The sequence below is a fragment of the Crocodylus porosus genome, unplaced genomic scaffold (genome assembly GCF_001723895.1).
Source record: "Crocodylus porosus isolate Cpor-Errol unplaced genomic scaffold, CroPor_comp1, whole genome shotgun sequence".
NCBI classification, from domain to species: domain Eukaryota; kingdom Metazoa; phylum Chordata; order Crocodylia; family Crocodylidae; genus Crocodylus; species Crocodylus porosus.
In genome coordinates this window covers 41,928,444-41,947,032 of record NW_017728947.1, presented here as the reverse complement: position 1 = coordinate 41,947,032, position 18,589 = coordinate 41,928,444, and the positions used below count along the sequence as shown (strand labels likewise).

At 42.1% G+C, this 18,589-nt stretch overlaps 1 protein-coding gene across 2 annotated transcripts in view; it reads right to left on the bottom strand.

Moving 5' to 3' along the window:
• The window catches only part of LOC109321105 (transmembrane protein 263-like), a 288,898-nt gene that overhangs the window by 98,790 nt on the left and 171,519 nt on the right, over positions 1-18,589 (bottom strand). The window contains exon 3 of one of the 2 annotated variants that reach the window (XM_019551448.1): positions 14,802-14,896. The exons of the other annotated variant lie outside the window; for it this stretch is intronic. Coding sequence (XP_019406993.1) covers positions 14,802-14,817 — 16 coding nt within the window. The 5' untranslated portion in view covers positions 14,818-14,896. The remainder of the gene's footprint in view (positions 1-14,801; positions 14,897-18,589) is intronic. 2 annotated transcript variants of the gene reach the window in all.

Genomic DNA, 18,589 nt, shown 5'->3' with positions numbered 1-18,589 from the left:
AAATAATTTTGACAGAAAAAGATATAATAGTTCTCTCTAATGTATCCCTATGGGTTGCTAATTGGATGTAGATTGCATTCTGGGATTGGAGCTCTGATTTAAATGCATTTAAATCTCTGAAACAGACTCAGATGTGATGGACTAGAAAGTATAGGCAGAAGAATGATGTATCAAGTATGAACATAAAATGCACTTTCATTTCATCATCTCTAGTGAAATATAATGGTTCCATCCATTCACTGTTCCACAATATTTTTCACTCAAAAGAGTAAAACTATCAATGAAGAAGAATGAGGAAAATCACTGAAGACAGATTCATGAATTTTGGCATCCTCAGTTTTCTTTATCAAAAGCCAAAACAAACTGCCATTGTGAACTGTATTTGGGGTGGGGGAGGGGGATCCAAAAAACAAACCTCATTCCTTTAATTCAAATTAAACCACAAGAACAACATTTTTTCCTATTGTAGAACTACTTGGGATAGATTTATAGCTTTTTTCCTTATTTTGTCACTAGGGAACAAGTGCACTTTTGTAACAGTGTGTATGTGTCCACACAGGCAAAGGAAAAGCCCACATCACCTGTTCATTTGAGTTATTGAATGCAAGTGGGCTACAAGCACAGAAGTAAGAATATGCCCAGTGGCTGGAAGGAAGAGAGCACTTTGCTTTTGTAGCAAGTCTTTGGGTGAAGGTACAACTGTTACAGTGGGGAACACCCAGGATGAGGAAGTAATGGGGAATGTGAAAGAACTGAGAAAAATGCACGGAGTTTCACAAGATGCTTGAAAGATCCCAGTCACCTGATGTAGGAAATGAGCACCCTTTCCTTAATTCTGCAAATGTGGGTGGTACCAAAGCATCTCAGGGTACTGTAGCTCTTCCTTTAGAAGAACTATTTGCCAGGAAAGAGAAGGAAAAAAGACAGGCAGAAAGCTGAGCATAAGGTCCAGATGTTAACTTGTCCAGATGATATCTTGCATTGCATATTCAGCTGTTTTTCCACTTCACAAAACCTTTACAGATTTAAAGCATTTTCCCCATTCTGCCTTAGGACAAAATCAGGATCTTCTGAAGCAGTTTGGAAAGAAAGCTGCCCTCATTGGTCTCATTGCTATCTCATGCCCTCACATGTGATACTGCAGTTCAAGCCCCTTGTCAGAACCACACAGAATAGGGACTTGGAACTTGGGTCTCTCACTTACCAGCGAGGGCCTTGTCCATTGGGCTATTTCTTATTCTGGGATGGGTTGCTCTTTCTGTTTCTGGTTTTGACTCTAAATTCCATCCTGGACCAGAGATGCTTTTTCCATAAAAGCTTTGTTGAAACTGGTACCTTTTTTAAACTAACTTTTGGTTTTGACAATCAGCATTTTCCAACATCTTCCCTCCCCCAAATGGTGGGGACACTGGGAAATATCATGCTGCAGCAGCTATTTCATTGATTACAGATACTGTACTACACATAGCCTGTGAAGTTGTTCTGGCTCTTGCCTGAAATCTCAATCACACTAAGTAGCAGTCTACTGGAACAGTAACAGTAAGTATAAGACAGAGTGTGAGGCCAGGTTCAAAGGGACATGTTCAACAAGTTTAACCTCAGAATATTCTGATTTAGCAAATAAAAATGGAAATTAAGCCAATACTGTTTACAGCACGTAAGAGATGAAAGCCTCCAATATTTCAGGAAAAACATCTATCACTGTTCCCTGCAACCAGCAATGTATTGCAGTTGATAGGTATAAATAGTACTTGTATTTTGCTGCCCCAAAAGTCCCTATTTACAGCACTCAAATACTAATGGATCTCATAATGGTCAGTGTTACATGGTATTTTCTGAACCATGTATTCTAGAGCAGCATGATGATTAAAGATAGTTATGTGATGTCTGTAGAGAAAGCAATACTCACAGGATAGTGGTGTGGGAAACCACGAACCACTCCTGAATACTGCAAAAACTGAGAGCGCAGATATGCAGCACAAAGGATATGAAGAACCCGAATCAGACCTTTCAACATATCTATCATTTACAGAAAGAAGCTTGGTTGATAAAGAGTTAAACTGAGATGGAGGATTATATTTTTAAAAACACCATGGTGGTGCAGGAACAAGGTCCATGGTGCTAATGTGAGAATAACAAGGAGTGAGGCCAAAAGACTGTATGGTATTCAGAAGTAGTTTTCTTAAGACTGAGTTACTGGTCCAAACTGCAAGAAGCTTGTGCACTTAAGAATTAAAGCGTTTAGAAAAAAGTGAGGTTTGTGGTCCGAATGGAGCACCATTCCAGCTTCTGAAAAGCTGAGCTATGTTCACTTGCCGTAAGTGTTAGAAACCTGCTGCCATCTCTAGACAATCATCAGCATTGCCAACAGGTTTGCCATTTAGAAAACTGCAAATCAGATTTTGGCTACAAGGAACAACTCCTGAATCAGACAACTGCATAACTGGCTCATACAAGAAGTGAAGATGAGATAAAGCATATCCTTAGTTAATACACATCCACTTTTTACTATCAAAGCAGCTTGTTACCATGCTTGCACAATAATGTCATCCATAGAATCATAGAAGCAGGGTCGGGAGGGACCTTGTAGATCTTCAAGTCCGACCCCCCGCCTGGGTGGAAGAAAAACTGGACTCAAATGAGTCCAGCCAGGTAGGTATCAAGCCTCTTCTTAAAGACCCCCAGGGTAGGAGCCAGCACCACTTCCCTAGGAAGGTGGTTCCAGCCCCTAGCCGCCCTAACTGTGAAGTAGTTCTTGCAGATGTCCAATCTAAACCTACTCTCCAATAATTTGTGTCCATAAGGAAGGGAGATTAAGTTGGGAAATGTATATAACTACCAGTTAGGAGCTAACAGAGTCACCTGGAGACCTCTCCCAGTCCTGCCAGCTGGTGCATGCAGAGTGACTCCACAAGTCAACTGAAAAAAGACTGCTAGCCTGTCTGTCTGGGATGTGTTTGAACTTGATTGTATTGCCTCAAAGGCACTCTGATTTAATATTTTGGGGCAACCAAGGGTATCTCTAGGGCAATGTCCCTCAGGGCTGGACCAGGTAGCAAGACAGGATGTATGACCAGAGTTTAAGGTGGAGTCTCAAGTCAGTACCACAAAATGCTTCTAATTAGAAGTGCAGTTGAGATGGTAGAATAAAATAATCCCCAATCCTATACAACTGAAATGCAGGAGAAGGAGAAAAGACTGAAACTATAAATCCCCTTATTGAAAGAAAAACACCCCTCTGTTTGAAAGGGGTTGGGGGGGGAGAAGGTGGAGGTAGAGACATCTGCAAAAGGGCTGAGCAGGCAAAAAAGCTGACTTTGCTTATCCACAGCAGCCAGTAGGGTTGTTATCCAGTCAAAATTATTTTTTGCCATTTGACTGCTAGTCAGGAAAGACAGCAAAGGTGATGCCTCAGATCAGTCATGTAGCAGATGTTTTAAAAATAAGCCCAAAAAGGAGAGCAGTGAGAAAGGCACCAGAAAGTTAACAAGAATAAAAGGAGAGAAAAATTGGCCGCTTGTTCGCCCTTCCTTGTTCATCTTCTCTCATTAAGTTCTTTGAATAGACTACCCATGATTCCCACAGGTCACAAGTTTGCCTATCACTAGCAGACAAGGCAAAGAAGCAATGAACTGGGGGAGGAGGAGCAAAAGGTCAGAAAGATTGTCAAGATCTTTCCAAAAAACAGCCAAACCCAGTTGTGACCTCCTAGAGCCCCCCGCTTGAACTCAACCATTTCCAGTGTCCCTTGGAAGCAGCATCCAGTAACCTTCTGTATCCAGTGCTTGCCTACATGATTGTTCCTGCTCATTTAAGCTCATTCTTTCATATGATGTTGTATATTTTACCTGTCAAAATGGAGGAGGAATCCGATTAGTTTCTAGATGCAGTTTAAGCAATAAGGCATGGTAGGCTGAATTTCTGGGCAGTTATAAACCGCCTTGGGTACTGTTACAAGGCTTTCACTATCCAATAGAGTGGATTAAGGGTGAACCTGGCTCTTTTTGTGCTTCAATGTGTGCAGCTCCCATTAATGTTAATGGGAGCTGTGTACGTGCACTGAGAGTCTGCCAAATAACAGGTGACAAACAGCAAGCGTTTGCTCAGCCTACACGAGCAAGGATGGGTCACAAACTACTTCGCTATCTAACGCAAGTATCTGAAAAATGCTAAAATGTTAAGTCCCATCCAGAAGCCTTTAACAGCAAAATAACATACAGAAAATTTGTTAAGAAGACAATGCAATACAGCTGAAATGCTGTAGCTTTACAGCATGCTACTAGCACAGACGTGACTGCTCCAAGATGTTGCCATGTGCATGCTAATGTATATGGTAAATTCTTGTGAGCTTGTCCAGCACATAGGTTCTCAGAAGCCTGAGTTCAGCTTATAAAAGTGTTCATAGCTTCCCCAGAGGAAACATGCCCATTTATTGCTTAGTCTACATAGTCAATATGATTTAAGAATAAAACTTCAACTGTTGTCAAAAAAAAATAAGCCCCCAAAATTGCCCAGGTCCCCCACAGTAATGCATACAGTGAAGGTGATATCATGATTATTCCTTGACTCATCAGAAGACATGTTTTACTAGGATAAACAGGAGCTGTCTGCCAAAGCATTAGCAGGGGCACAAAAGAACCTAAAAAAACAAATACAGGCAAATTTTCAAGAGTGGCCGTAGACATTTAGAGTCTAAGGGATGAAGAAGGGATGGCTTTTCAAAAGGGCAGAACACACAGCTCAAACTGAGTTCAGGATAACAAAAAGTCCTTTTTCAAGTACACTGGGAGCAAGAACAGGGCACCAGGCAATGTAAGTAAGGTCCCTGCAAGACTCAGATGGTAGCCTTGTGGCTATGCCAGATGAGAAAGCTGATATTTTTAAGAGTTTCTTTCTTTCTTTCTGTTTTCTTGAACAGGGACCGGGACATCTCTCCTCCCAGAGGTAGGGACAACCTCGGGGATAGCTCTGTCAGGCCTTCGGTCAGTGCAAATGTAGTTAGGGATCTTCTGGAAGGGCTAGACATTTTTAAATTTGCAAGTCCAGATGCCCTCCACCCAAGGGTGTTGAGGTTGCTGGCAGGGGTCATCTTGGTGCCCTTGGCCTGGTTGTATGAGCATTTGTGGTCATCTGGCCAGGTGCCAGGGGACTGGAAACTAGTCAATGTGGTCCCCATTTTTAAGAAAGGGAGGAAGGAGGACCCAAGTAACTATAGGCCCGTAAGCCTCACCTTGGTCCTTGGGAAAATCTTGGAGAGAATCATCAAGGAGCACATCTGTGGGGGGCCTGCAGGGGAGATCATGCTCAGGGGCAACCAGCATGGGTTCATCAAAGGCAGGTGCTGCCTGACCAACCTGATTGCCTTTTATGACCAGGTAACTAAATCCTTGAATGATGGTGTCGCCATGGACGTAATCTTTCTAGACTTTAAGAAGGCCTTTGACACTCTCTCACCCCATCCTCATTAACAAACTAAGCGACTGCGGCATTGATGCTTACACAATTGGATGAGTAAAAACTGACTGATGGGGTGCATCCACAGAGTAGTGGTGGATGAGTTGTACTCAACCTGGCGAGATGTGAGCAGTGGGGTCCCCCAGCGCTCAGTCCTCGGGCCTGCACTGTTTAATATCTTCATCAGTGAGGGGGTTGAAAGCACATTGTCAAAGTCTGTTGATGACACTAAGATGTGGGGAGAGGTGGAGAAAGAGGCTGCAACTAGATTTAGACAGACTACAAAAGTGGGCATATGAGAATAGGATGGGGTTCAACGCAGACAAATGCAGGGTGGGAGAAGGAATCCACAGCATACATACAGGCTGGGGAGTTCTTGAAGGCACAGAGGCAGAACATGAGCCGCCAATGCCAGACCGAAGCCAACAAGGCGAGCCATACCTAGTCAAGCATCCAAAGGTGCATCTCAAGCCAGTCCAGAGAGGTGATACTTCCCCTCTATGTGACTTTGGTCAGGCCGCAATTGGAGTACTGCATCCACTACTGGGCACCGCACTTTAAAAAGGATGTGGCCAGCCTGGAAAGAGTTCAGAGGAGAGCCACCCACTTGATGAGAGGGCAGCAGGACCAGCCCTATGAGGAGAGACTGAAGGACTTGAACCTGTTCAGCCTCGGCAAGAGGAGGCTGAGGGAGGACTGGTGGCTGCCTACAAACTCATCAGGGGAGATCATCAGCAAATAGGAAGAGCCCTTTTCTCTCCAGCACCACCTGCAGTGACGAGGAACAATGGTAATAAGCTGATGGAGAATAGGTTTAGGTTAGCGATCAGGAAGCAATATTCTACAGTTAGGGTGGCCAGAATCTAGAACCAACTTCCCAGGGAAGTGGTCCCTACCCCTACCTTTGGTAAATTCAAAAAGAGGTTGACTGATCACCTGACTTGTGAACCCAGCACTCATTTCTGCCTGTGGCAGGGGGTCAGGCTAGATGATCTGATCAGGTCCCTCCTGACCCTAGCTGCTATGAAACTATGGAACTATGAAAAGGATACTGCCATTAGCCATTGCAGTTTTATGCTGTGCACTCTCAAATCTTTCTTTAAATTATAACAACAACAACAACATCATATGGCTGTGTGTGTATTTATTGAAAGCAATATATTTTACAAAGCTCCAGAGAGCTAATTAAATACTTACTAAATATTCTTATTTAGTACTTAATAACGGTTACTAAAGAATGATTATATATATACATATATATATATATATCTGCCACTTTGCTGATGCTTCCTAACATTCATTCCAGCTGAACGATATCCAACAGCTTGCAATACCAGAAATGTAGCCTGGTGTTCATCTAAGAGGATGTGCAAAGTTGTATGGTTAGTGCTGCTATTTTACAGAATTTCTTAATGCTGTTTTAACAGTGGTTAAAAGTTAATTGAAACAAATTCTTAACAAATAGTAATGGGTTTACCTTCCCACCCTCAGGGGCTGGTGGGAGGATTAGTCGATATTTGTTCACTGCTTTCAAGATGGGAAATGTTGTATGAACACTATTATAATACTCTTACAAAAATATGCTTTAGCAGCTTACCCTTGTCTGTAATTAGATTCAGCAATCAGATTATATTTTGTATTACACTGCCATTTCCCTTTAGCAACACAGAGCAAGTGACTCCAGAGGTCACCTATGCTCCTTTAATGACTTTTTTTTTCAGCTAACAACCACCAAATAAACTAATTGTATCCAAAGAAAATGGAGTATCCTGAAGATATACTCAGAGTGCAAGGAATGCCACCTCCACCCTCTTTCTTCCACTGACTAGGCATTGAGAAATTAACTAATGATAATGATATAATAATGGAACAGATGCTCAACATAGCTCAGTGGCTTTATGCATGGATAACCCCACTGACAACTTCCCATCCTGGCCCCTCCAAGCTTCAGCTGGGTACTCAGGTGAACTTTGCTGAAGACCACAGAGCAATCTGTCTTTACTTTTCACAGACTGGTGTCAGAAAATTGACAGATTATGTCCCACATGCTCTGTATTAAATTTACTCTGTATTGCTCTCTCCTCATCCTTTATGCAACTTTGGATAACGATACTCAGAGGCTTATTTCTGACAGACACAGACAGTGGCATACTGGGACTGTAACAGTGGAAGTGAAATGCATGAGGAAAGAATAGACAGACCGGCTCCTCATGGAGATATATGACACTAAATATAAGATAACGTACCCATCAATTTAAGAGAATTGTTTCAGGAGTGGGACAACTCAGAAGGAAGTTGCTGATGTGGAAAGTGATTGCATTTGCACCTTTGAGGACCTGGACTGAGCTTTGGTGGCTCCGGCACAATTAAATCAGTCTTCTGGGCCTCACACAAATGGCTAGGAACTATCTGTTCACATCACAAACTCACTGCTCATGAATATGGCATAACCTAGAATCCAGAGAAGCCCAGGAGGGGAAATGACACCATGCTGCTAGTCAAGATTGAGCTGAATTAGCACTTGCTTTGCTTATGCCAAGTAATATACCAGGTTCTAACTGGCATTGGAAGCTCCGATTAACATGTACAAAATATACTTAGACTAAGATGGGAAAGGGGAGGGAATAAAGAACAATACAGAGGGTGTAATATGGTATGCAAAAACGAAAGAGAAAGGGACATCTGAAGATCACGCTCCTGAAGATCAGAAGAGCAGGAGGAGAACAGGATTCTGACAAAGGCTCTCTGTTTAGTTCTTTTTTAATAAAATCCAACTTCCAATGCTCTAACCCACAGGAAAAACTAAAGAAACGTTCCTGAGGCAGTCCAGATAATGGCCTTGGCGGCTAAGTGCAGGAGAGGCTCTATTCAGATTCTACACATCTTCTCTTTGCCACCCAGGGGATGCAAGAGGGAGGCTGCAGGGTATTCATTTCCAGTCATCGATAAATAAATAAAGTCTGCTTCAGTTCCTTCAAAACAAGACAGAATTGTCTTAAACTACCCAGCAGAGGCAGAGGAACTGTCACTAATCAGCCACAAAAGATAAACTTACTATTTTTGATACTACTGCATTGGGTCCGATACAAGAATGAAAGCAGAATAGATTTTCTTTTCAGTGGAACAGTCAGCAGTGAGCACAGACAACGTAAAATATCTCTCTAGGTGACCCCCTGCTGATAAGGGGAGAAAATCCCATTCTTGCCTATATTCATATCTGCAAACACACTGCTCCAAGGTGGCACTATGTGCCATTCTAGGGTCTTTCAGAATTTCATACTGGTTCTCCAGGTGTCAGATGTAATCACCTTGAAGTAAACATGGCAGAGCTGACATTGCTCATTTCTGATCCTCCTGCTGGTTCCCAATCTGGGGCAAGAAAGATGCCCACTGCCATCAAGTCAAGCCAATTATGAATTTGTCATATGTCATATTTGCAGTCTTCCCAAATCCCCTACCAAATGGTGCGGTCACCTTTTAAATATATGGTCCCAAATGTAGGGCTTAAAACAGTGGTTTTCTTAATCTTAAATCAGCGTCAGCCTATTACTGATGTGTATAACAGCCAGCAAGTTAATGGACTTAAAGTGCCAAGGTATCGATGGCTGTGAAATGTAAGCTATTTATCCTGTAAATACTGGAACAGCTAAGACAGCTCATCTCATTTCCATTTATTTGTTAAAAACCCTGGTGTAGGAAAGTTTTTGGCAGTTGGGAGTTTCTGTTGTTGGAAGGCACGTGGGATAAATTTGTGAGAGAAGGCATAAGTTGATAACACTCATCACCGGGAAATAAGGCAAAAGGATGGAGGTCCATGTAGGAGTCTTTAGTCCTCACCCCCTCTCCCCTTCCCTGACCACACACAGTCTCCTTTCAACAATTTGGTTGTCTGAATGCCTCCCTTTACACTTTAAAAAAAGACTTCCAGGATTTGCTGAGTAGGTGGTATGTTACAGGAGATGCTCTTTCCCTTCTGAATCATTACACATGCTAACGTGCAACTGAATCTGTGGCACTTGACTGCTGGATGGAGATAGAGAGCAGAGAACAGATGCAGAGTACCACCAGGCTCCATTAATCACTAGGATGGGCAGCTTGGTAGAGACTCGGAGAAGACAACTGATGAACCCCAAATTCCTTCCGGTTCCAGCCAGTTGAAGCATGTGGGACAAATCATGAGGATACCTTGCAAAGCTGAGAAGGTCTCATAAAACTACGATACCCAAGTCATTCTGCCCTTGCTCAACCTCAAAAACAACTTCAAGAGAAAATAAAAGAAAAATGGATTTTTTAGCCAATTAGTAGCACATAAAATAAATATTGAACTGCTCTGTCCAGACAGAAGCTTGTGAGCACCCTAAAGCCTGTAGCTTAGTAATTCCAAGGCTCTGAACCATTAGGTTCTATATAACCTCTTGACTGAATTATCTGAGAAAAAACTGGAAGATAATCCCAGTGATTTCTAAGCAAAACCCTGCTGAGTCCTGCATGCAATGCATGGGCAGACTGGTGCAAAAGGTGGGATGGAGAAACATAGTCAGTACTATGCTACACTTTATTTTTCTATACTGTGCAGAGAACTGTTGGGAGTGTTTTTTTTAAACACCTTATTATGCTTTGCCACTTGCCCAACAAAGAGGCAGACCTCTTTCTTCCTTGCGCTTGAGGTCACTCCTATTAGCTAGCAACAGACTTAATGCTTCTGCTGCTATTTAAAAAGATTCCACCACCTTTTACTCTTTTTATGGATTTTGGGAAATGCCCCCAGTACTGAGTTTTCCTGAAGCTAGGATTTTTTCTTTTTCAGTTTATAACTTTGCATGTTCAAATCACTTAATAAGGAACTACTTAATGCACAACACTATGAGTATTAGATGAGTGCCCCCTTTTTACAAATGGGGAAACCACATCAGACATAGCCTCTCATTTCAAGTGTCCAGTATTTGACATGTGGTCCTGATCTGCATCTGAAATTGGAGTCACTCAGCCCCTCTGACTTCAATGGCTGCTGTGGTCATCTCTCAATATCTTGCTCAGTGACCGAGGCACCAAAAACTATGATTTAGAAATAGAATTCTAAGACCAGCTAAGAGGATGTCTAGGCAGAGGGGAAGGAATACTAGGAGTTCATTTACATTATCTATTCCCATATTGCTGGCACACATGGGGCTGCATTAGTCTGAAATTTAAAGAAAAATACCAAAATACATGAAGCCAGTATCTGAGAAACAAGAACCTCTTCTCCCCTTCTTTTTAGCCCACTTACAACGTTCTATTGTTTGGATCCTTGTAAACTGCATTTTATAAAATCAATGCTTTTCTTCTTTTAAAAAATTACAAACTTGTTCTCCTTTCACCTGTCCTAACTGTTTGTGTCCTGACTTGATGATGATGTTTCTTGGAAGCATGAGCTAACATCTGGGTATGAGACGCTCCAAACTGCCAATGCCAGTCAGACCTCAGGCGTATTTTCTTCAATCAAAGCCAGAGTTCCCAACAGAACTCTACCAGTGAGATGGGAAGGCAGGCTCCTTCCTCCCTCATCTGATGTCATCAACCCCTTCCATTCGCTCAGGCTTTCTTTCCTTATGGTTGGAATTTTTTAGGCTAGTCAAAATGATGCAGAAATTAAACTAAAAGTGAATTAAGAGTCTCCACTCTATCATTAACTTCAGTTAATTTCTTTAGGAATTTTTAAGAATTTGAATCTCTCATGCAACATCATTAAAAAAAAACAACAGACGGGATCCAAAATCTCAGTACAAATCACACATGCTTCTGAAACCTCATAAGGCTCTTCAGCATCACAGATTTTTGCTCCTTCATCTCACCAAAGGTGGATTCCCCCTCCGTCACTAAAAAAAACCCAGGAGAATCATTCCTTCCCTTCTGCCTGGACATTTTCTGAGCTGGTCTTAGGGTCACCCTTGCAGAGCTTCCTGAAGGGTGACCTTTGGGCAATGACAGACCAGGTTGTGAAGTGAGTTTCAGAACTGAGGACCTTATGCTGAAATTGCTGTGCCTCTACCTACCTCTGATTAAACCAACTGGCTGCTAACTTAGTTAAGGGCATCTGTTGGTATCGCACTCCAAGCTTTAACACTATAAGGGTTTAGGCACAACACAGAAGAACCAGCACTGAATCAGATAGCAGAAGTAATTTATTGACCTGCCTTCAGGTCTGGAAGAAAGTGAAATTAGGCACTGGAAATTAGGCACTGAGTTGCTACTGACAGAAAAGACATGATGGTTAGTCTAGGAGGACCAGCTCTATAGATACTGTATTGATAAAGTAAGGGAAGAGTGTGTTCTCAAAGTCACCTGGACCAAATTTTGCAAGAGATCATTTATTACACCTTTAAAAATCTCTTCTTTAAAACAAGACATCATCATGGTGGTAACCCTAGGAAGAAGGAGTTTGATGCAACTAGGCTTAATACCTTTTGAGAACATTTGGTTGTACTTGGGTGCCAGTAATACCAGATTCCCCTCCTTCCTGAGATGCACTATACAGAAAGATTGTTTCAGCCTCTCTGAAAATCCCACATCCAAAGCCATAAAGGTCCCCAGCCTCCATGTGAATACTGACCCAGTCCCACATGGCATATGTAGAGGCCCCCAGGCAGTGAAATGCTTTAGGTATGGCTATGACTAAATGGTTGCAAGTTACTTTGCAGAGTGGGAAAAAATAGGCTGGAAAGGAAGGAAAGAAAAGTAAGATGCATTCTCTGCCATTAATTTTCATTCGTTTTCACTCATTGTACTGAGATGTTAAGATTAACAGAGCGACTTGCTTGCTCACTCCCACTGCCCAGTCCTCAACTGTTCTCCCATTCATTTCTCAAGAACAGTTTGCCTTGCTCATGTGGCTAACAGAACTGAATGGGAAAAAGGTACTAACAGTAAATGATCTCTACCATTATTCTATCAGGTCTTGAGCTCCTGCCCTCCATCATAGGGCAGCCAAGTGCTTCCTCTGGAGGTACAGAACAAACACAAACAAGTTCTGAATTCAAGCCAGAACATGTATTTGCATAATACGTTATTTGCTGAAGAGCTGATGAATTTGTGTTTCCTATAGCCTAAGAGAGAGTAGAGGTGACAGATTCACAGGCTTGGCATGGAGAGTTTTCTGCATTTCACACTTAACCCTCACAAGATTTCTGGATGTTGTGATGTCGGTTTATTTTTTTTTACACAGTGGGAGGTAAGAAAAAGGTCCAAGCATGTGACCAGTGGAGGCATCAGCAGGAAGACCGCCAAGAACCCATGTGACAACAGCTTCAGGACTTTCAGTGCCTATTGCTGCTCATTTTGTGTTCCCTTATTCCTTGCTTCTTGTTATGCTCTCTGACTCGGCAATCCTCTCTTTCCAACTCAGGACAGATACAGAAGCATGGGCCACTGAGGGAGACAGGATGACAAGGGAAGGGGGTGAAAAAGCCAAACCAAGAAAAGCCACACACAAGTTGCAAGGTCACATCTCCAGTGGCTAATGAGTGACCCAACATTGGTATGATCCCTCCAACAAGACAATTTTTATGTCGTCTTGGCAGAAGTCCAGAGTCCCTTGCCTGTATGTTTGTAACTTATTCGAACTTGCAGAGAAACAGGCAAACTGTACTACCTAAACTGCTGCTGTCACCTGTTTCTAAATACCTTCCCATCAATAAAAGTTAAAATCGATTTGGGGGAAAGCAAGAATACTGTTGCCCAACAAATCAACCTTTCAGTGGAATATCTACACCTCTGGGGTGAGGATTGGAGAGACAGACTTAATGTCCCAATAGGCTCCTAACTGGTCCCAGGCATGTATCTTTCCAAACAGAAGTAAACATAACCAAACAGAATCAGGCTAGAATTTAGAGGAAGAATCAGACTGTTTCTTGAGTGCAATAAGACCGGTCCTTGAATTCCTGGTCATTCCAAAATCCCTAAGTAGGTTTACCTGGCTTTGCTTACAGGCTTGGAATGCTAACACCATAAACAGCATGGTGTTCACTCATATAGGAAGAACATTTATTGCACATTAAGGAGATGGGTTTGACTTTACTTACATCCAGCAGGAAAATTCATAAATTGGATTGCTCCCCCTGCTGAAGTCATTTCATTCCATAGACTAAAGACAATGGTATGGCCACATTCTCTTTCCCTTCTCTATTATCTTTATTAGCCATTCACAAGCTAAGCAACACTTACTATGCTCATGAGACGACCACCAAAAGACACAAAAGGGAAAAGTCTATGGACTGAACATTTCTTTTGCACACATCTAATTATAAATTAACATAGTCTTTCATCAGCAACTGTCTCTTTTCTGTTTGCACAGCAACCAGTACAATAGGTCTTTGGACACTCTCATAATGTATTTATTTACCACTACTAATACATATTGCATAGAAAAACTTGAGAATGTTACCCAAGTGGATATGATGCAGCAATTGATGCTTGAATTCTCAGAGAGCCAGGAATTATGGCCCTGACAGGTATGAAGTGTCCATTCACCTTCAGAGGTGGTAACTCTAAAACCTACCACTCTGTACAAGTTGAGCCTCACTGACCCCAATATGTTGCCCCCCTTGGTTGCTATCACCATCTCATATCTCTGATGAGATACAGACCCCCCCCTCAGAGTGTCCTGTTCTGAGTCTAAGAGTCATATCTTGATCTTCCTTCTACTGGGAAAGGGCTGTGGTCTGCATAGTAAGACTATACACAGCAGCCTTGTAGAGTTGGCTCCTGTCACCTTCACTCCCAACAGGATCCTTTATATAAACTGTGCCCAAGGGACCTGATCTGTCTTCATTTATCTCTTGCCTGTAAAATGAGTCCTGTAGAATGCTACTAAGTCCCCAGATCCTGTCTCCTGCTAAGGACACTATTTCTGAAGATCTGGTGGAATCACAAGCTTCCTGGAATATACTGCTTCAGAACTAAAAACACTAGCACTGCTGCATTCTGTCTAATGTCTGCTTTGGTTTGGAGGCAACTAAGAAGTTCTCCATTACTAATAAGAAAAATAATTAAGACCCCTGACAAGGCCTAACAGCTCACCAACATGGGGCAGAGCACAGCAGGAGCAACTGTCCCCATGGGAACTGGCAAGTACAGAGCAGGAGAGAATAAGAACTGTTTGAATTAACAGAGAACATTTGCTCTAAATAAAAGCTATTTTGAGGAATTAAAGCAAACAAATGTCAGCCCCATGCAGCGTCGTGTTGGAATGTGATGTGCTGTAATGTGTTGTGACACTTCATAAATTAAAGCTTTTTCTTCTCCCCTGAGGGGAGAGAATTCAAGTGCAGTCAAGCACTCGAATGTGGAAGTTCTGCAGGTTTGACACTTACCATTTTGTGATTCCATTGATTCTGCAAGTCAAAACACCTCTGTCCCTGGTCCTCAGACTGTCCATGTCCTCCTCCTCCCACCTGAAGGAGAGGACCTACATACGGGATGCGTGGAGTTAGCACAACTTGTACATAGTTCCCATCTCAAAGCTGTCAAACTCTCGCTAGTACTGAACAGGCCTTTTGATTACTCTGTACTTTGAAATGAATTGATGTCATACATATGTAAATTATCTTAAATTCATAAATTGAGACCTTGGAGTGATCAATGTTATGAAAGGATATGCAAATACATCATTCCATGTTCGCTGGCATGATGCAAAGGTAAAATAGGGGAGTAAGCAGGAATGAGTATTTATGGGCTCCTTTGCACTAGCTGTTTAAACACACAGAGGAAACCCTCATTCCAGAGCTGCAGTAGAACACAAAGCTCCTAAAGCTTTGTGAAAAAATAATACAATTCTGCTTATGCCATAGCAAAGGAGTGTAGCAACTGTGGTGGCCAATGTATTTATTGTTTTCAAATAACTTTAGAAATAAAAAAATGGAGAAAGAAACAGAATAATAAGATTAAGAGAAATATGAAAGAAGATCTAGAGGATCTTGCTTGTAAGAACAATATATTGCTTTTCTTTAAAGTAATTTTCAGTCATTAGTTGTAAAGTGCCAACAATGAGCTCTGTGATATAATGGTATACAAACATCAAGAAAGCTCGTGCCCTGGAGAGTTAACCAGCTGAGAAAACAGTACAGAAAGAGAAGACCAGTAAGAGAGATTGAGGAAGAAGCAATTTTAGCTATGTTATTCCATCTTAAAAGCTATGGAACATGTAAACTTAAAATAAGACTCTCCAGGAAGAAATCTTTAAAAGGAATCTGAACTAAGCTGACAGTGAGGCTTGGTGCATTGTTATGACAAGTTTTGTTCCATGCTACAGGAAAGAAGGCCCAGCAAAGAGTGGGAATTACTTATGCTAGGATAGGAAATAGTTATAAATATTAACAAATTGCACTTCAAATATCTCCAAGAGGTAGGTACCATTTCATACTGGTATAAACTGAGGCAGAAGCAAAACAACAGTGCAGGGCATAGCATATATATGGCATATTAAAAGTGTTTTAGAAATATTTGGAAGAGCCTTGTTCAATTGAAGGAGTCAGTCCTAGCCAGCCTTGGGATTTGACAATTTTTTCAAAAAGCGTTCCAGTTTCTTAGCTAGGTCTCTGGAAAAATTCAAGTAAGACTACCCTTAAAAGACAGCTGAGGTCTTATTTATCTGAGGAAGGATTCTGGTAGGTTAGGACCCAGTATAGCTTCTAATGAAGGCAACAGCAAAACTCTGATTAACTTCAGCAGGAGCAGGATTGAGCTGTTCAATTAGAACTTTGCAATGTAGAACAGACATGCTCAGTAAGAATGATGGATGCTTCGACATCAAGTGTTTGATCTTTTGTCTACACTCTCAGTAATCAGGGACACTTTGCTCCCACTTCTGTGCTCTGACCACTAACAGATAAGACAGATGCTCTCACAATGTTCTCAAGGGAACATTTCAAAGTTTTAATGGAGGTGTCAGCTGTTCTTTATAAGCTGAAGGCAATGACACTTCATTTTTGAGATACAGGCAGTTTCTAATTTATAAATATGAATACAGAAAGTATGCAAAAGCACCACTCTGCTTCTCATTGCACACAAGCAATTTAGACAGCTGAACTGATCTGTCACCAAGCTGAGATGAAAGTCATTATGCCCATGCTGAGACCTTGCTTGCCTAACTTCAGTCCAGAATGAATCTGAACCACTATTTTCTAACTCCCTCAATAAGCACAGGGCCAGTGCAGATATGTTGACAGGTCCTTCATTATAGCTAGAGGGGTGTGGCTATAATTAAAACAGAAAAACAAACAAACAAACACAACCCTTGAATCTAAAGCAGCTATGTCACTTGCATAATAGATTATGCACAACCCTCTCACACAACTATCAAGCACAATGCCCCCAAATATCAAGAACATCCTAACCTATCTCAAGCGAAGCAGGAGGCTGAGGTCCACTGCCAGTGTGGTGCTGCTGCAGAACAAATCCAGTCGAGGTCAGTGGTGAATGACCAAAAGGCACTGTCATTGGATAGCTTTCAAGTAGTCTGTATGTTCTTAGTGGGATGCTCTCAGTAGTCCCAGTGGTCTTGCAGACACAACACAGTTGGTGACCTTGTTGAAAACTGTAACAGTAGTGGGACATGTAGCTTTCTGGAGTCCAAACTTTCTCTCTACTGATCTCATCATATGCTTATTTAACAAGACAAAAAAGACAGATACTCCAATGTAAATAAATAAATGTTAAGGCTGGGATATAATGCACAAAGACTGGGAAATTCAATTTTGCAATTCCCAAAGCAACTGTAATTCCCTTCTTCTATTGATGTAATATTTTGATTTATTGTAAAGATGGGTCATTGACAGTTTTAAAAAATACGTCTGATGTGACTGGGTTAAATAGAGTTACAGTGAAAGCAATAACTCCTGTGGGTCTGGTACTCAGCAATGCCTTCCCATTAGTAGGGGAGACTCAGATTTAACTTATTTTTCAACTGGTCTTTTTCAAGATCAGCAAAGGATGCATTCTTCACCATGGGCTGAAGCTAGCACAAGCAGAGCGTGAAGCCAAAAGGGATTCTGAAATCTTAAAACATCTAAACCATCTAAGTTGTGCGAAGTCACAGTTAAAAAACCTGGGATAACTGGGGAATGAAAACACAGGTACTTTTAAACATTCAGAAAGGTCTCTCCCAGGATGAAAAGAACAGGGAAATGTCAACCCCTACCCAGCAAATGGAGTGGCTGACCTCATATACCTGGGATAAAAACCAAGAAAGTAGGAAGATCAAAGGGGGCCTAGTGACCCTTCTCACCCACTGGCATTTCATTGATGGGTCTCAGCTCCTTCTGAGTCCACAGTATTCTCATTTAACTGTGCAACTCCTTATATCTGGCCAGAAATCTTGAGTAGGGAAAGGAAATACTAAGGATAAGGGCAACATGCATCCCACTATCTAAACTCCACCTGCAAACATCCAGCCTGGAGTTGCTGATGCTCTTAGGCTAGGGACAGACATTACACATAAACCAGTTAAAGTGATCAGAAACTGGTTTAAACTTGTAACAGAACTGATGTTCAGTGCACATAAACTGGTTTGAAAATGGCTGAAACTGGTTTCAGATAAACCTGGTTGAATGTAGTATATCAGACTTAACTGATTTGGGGCAAATCGGTTTATGCAACATCTGTCCCAGACCCCTTGCTGGTTTAAGTTAAGCTAGAATCCTCCAGCATCCCGGCATTGCTTTCTGGGCTGGGCGAGGCTTTCTGCTCCACAGTAGCACTGGCCTGTCTCCTCTGCTCCCTAGCTGGAGCTCTGCAGAGACTGCAGGTGTCTGCCTGGCTTCCCCCTGCTTCCCCCACTCCCTGCTAAGCAGGGATTCCCTGTCCCCTTTGCCTTGCATAGACACCTCTCAGCATTAGCTAGCAGACCACATGCTGGCTATGGCCCATGCTGAGGCAGACAGGACAAAGGCAGAATCAGCAGGTAGCTGGTAATGTCCCTCTGTTGTTTTCTTAATGGGGTGATAAACACAGAGTTAGGGGTGATAAACATTGTGTTATCAATTCCCTGCTAGGCTGATGGGGGGGTGGGGACAAGAACCCCTCCCTAATCAGAGCATCCTACAGGGGCCTGGCCATGACCCCGCTCAGTTCAGCACTGTGGAAGGGAAGGAAGGGCTGCTCT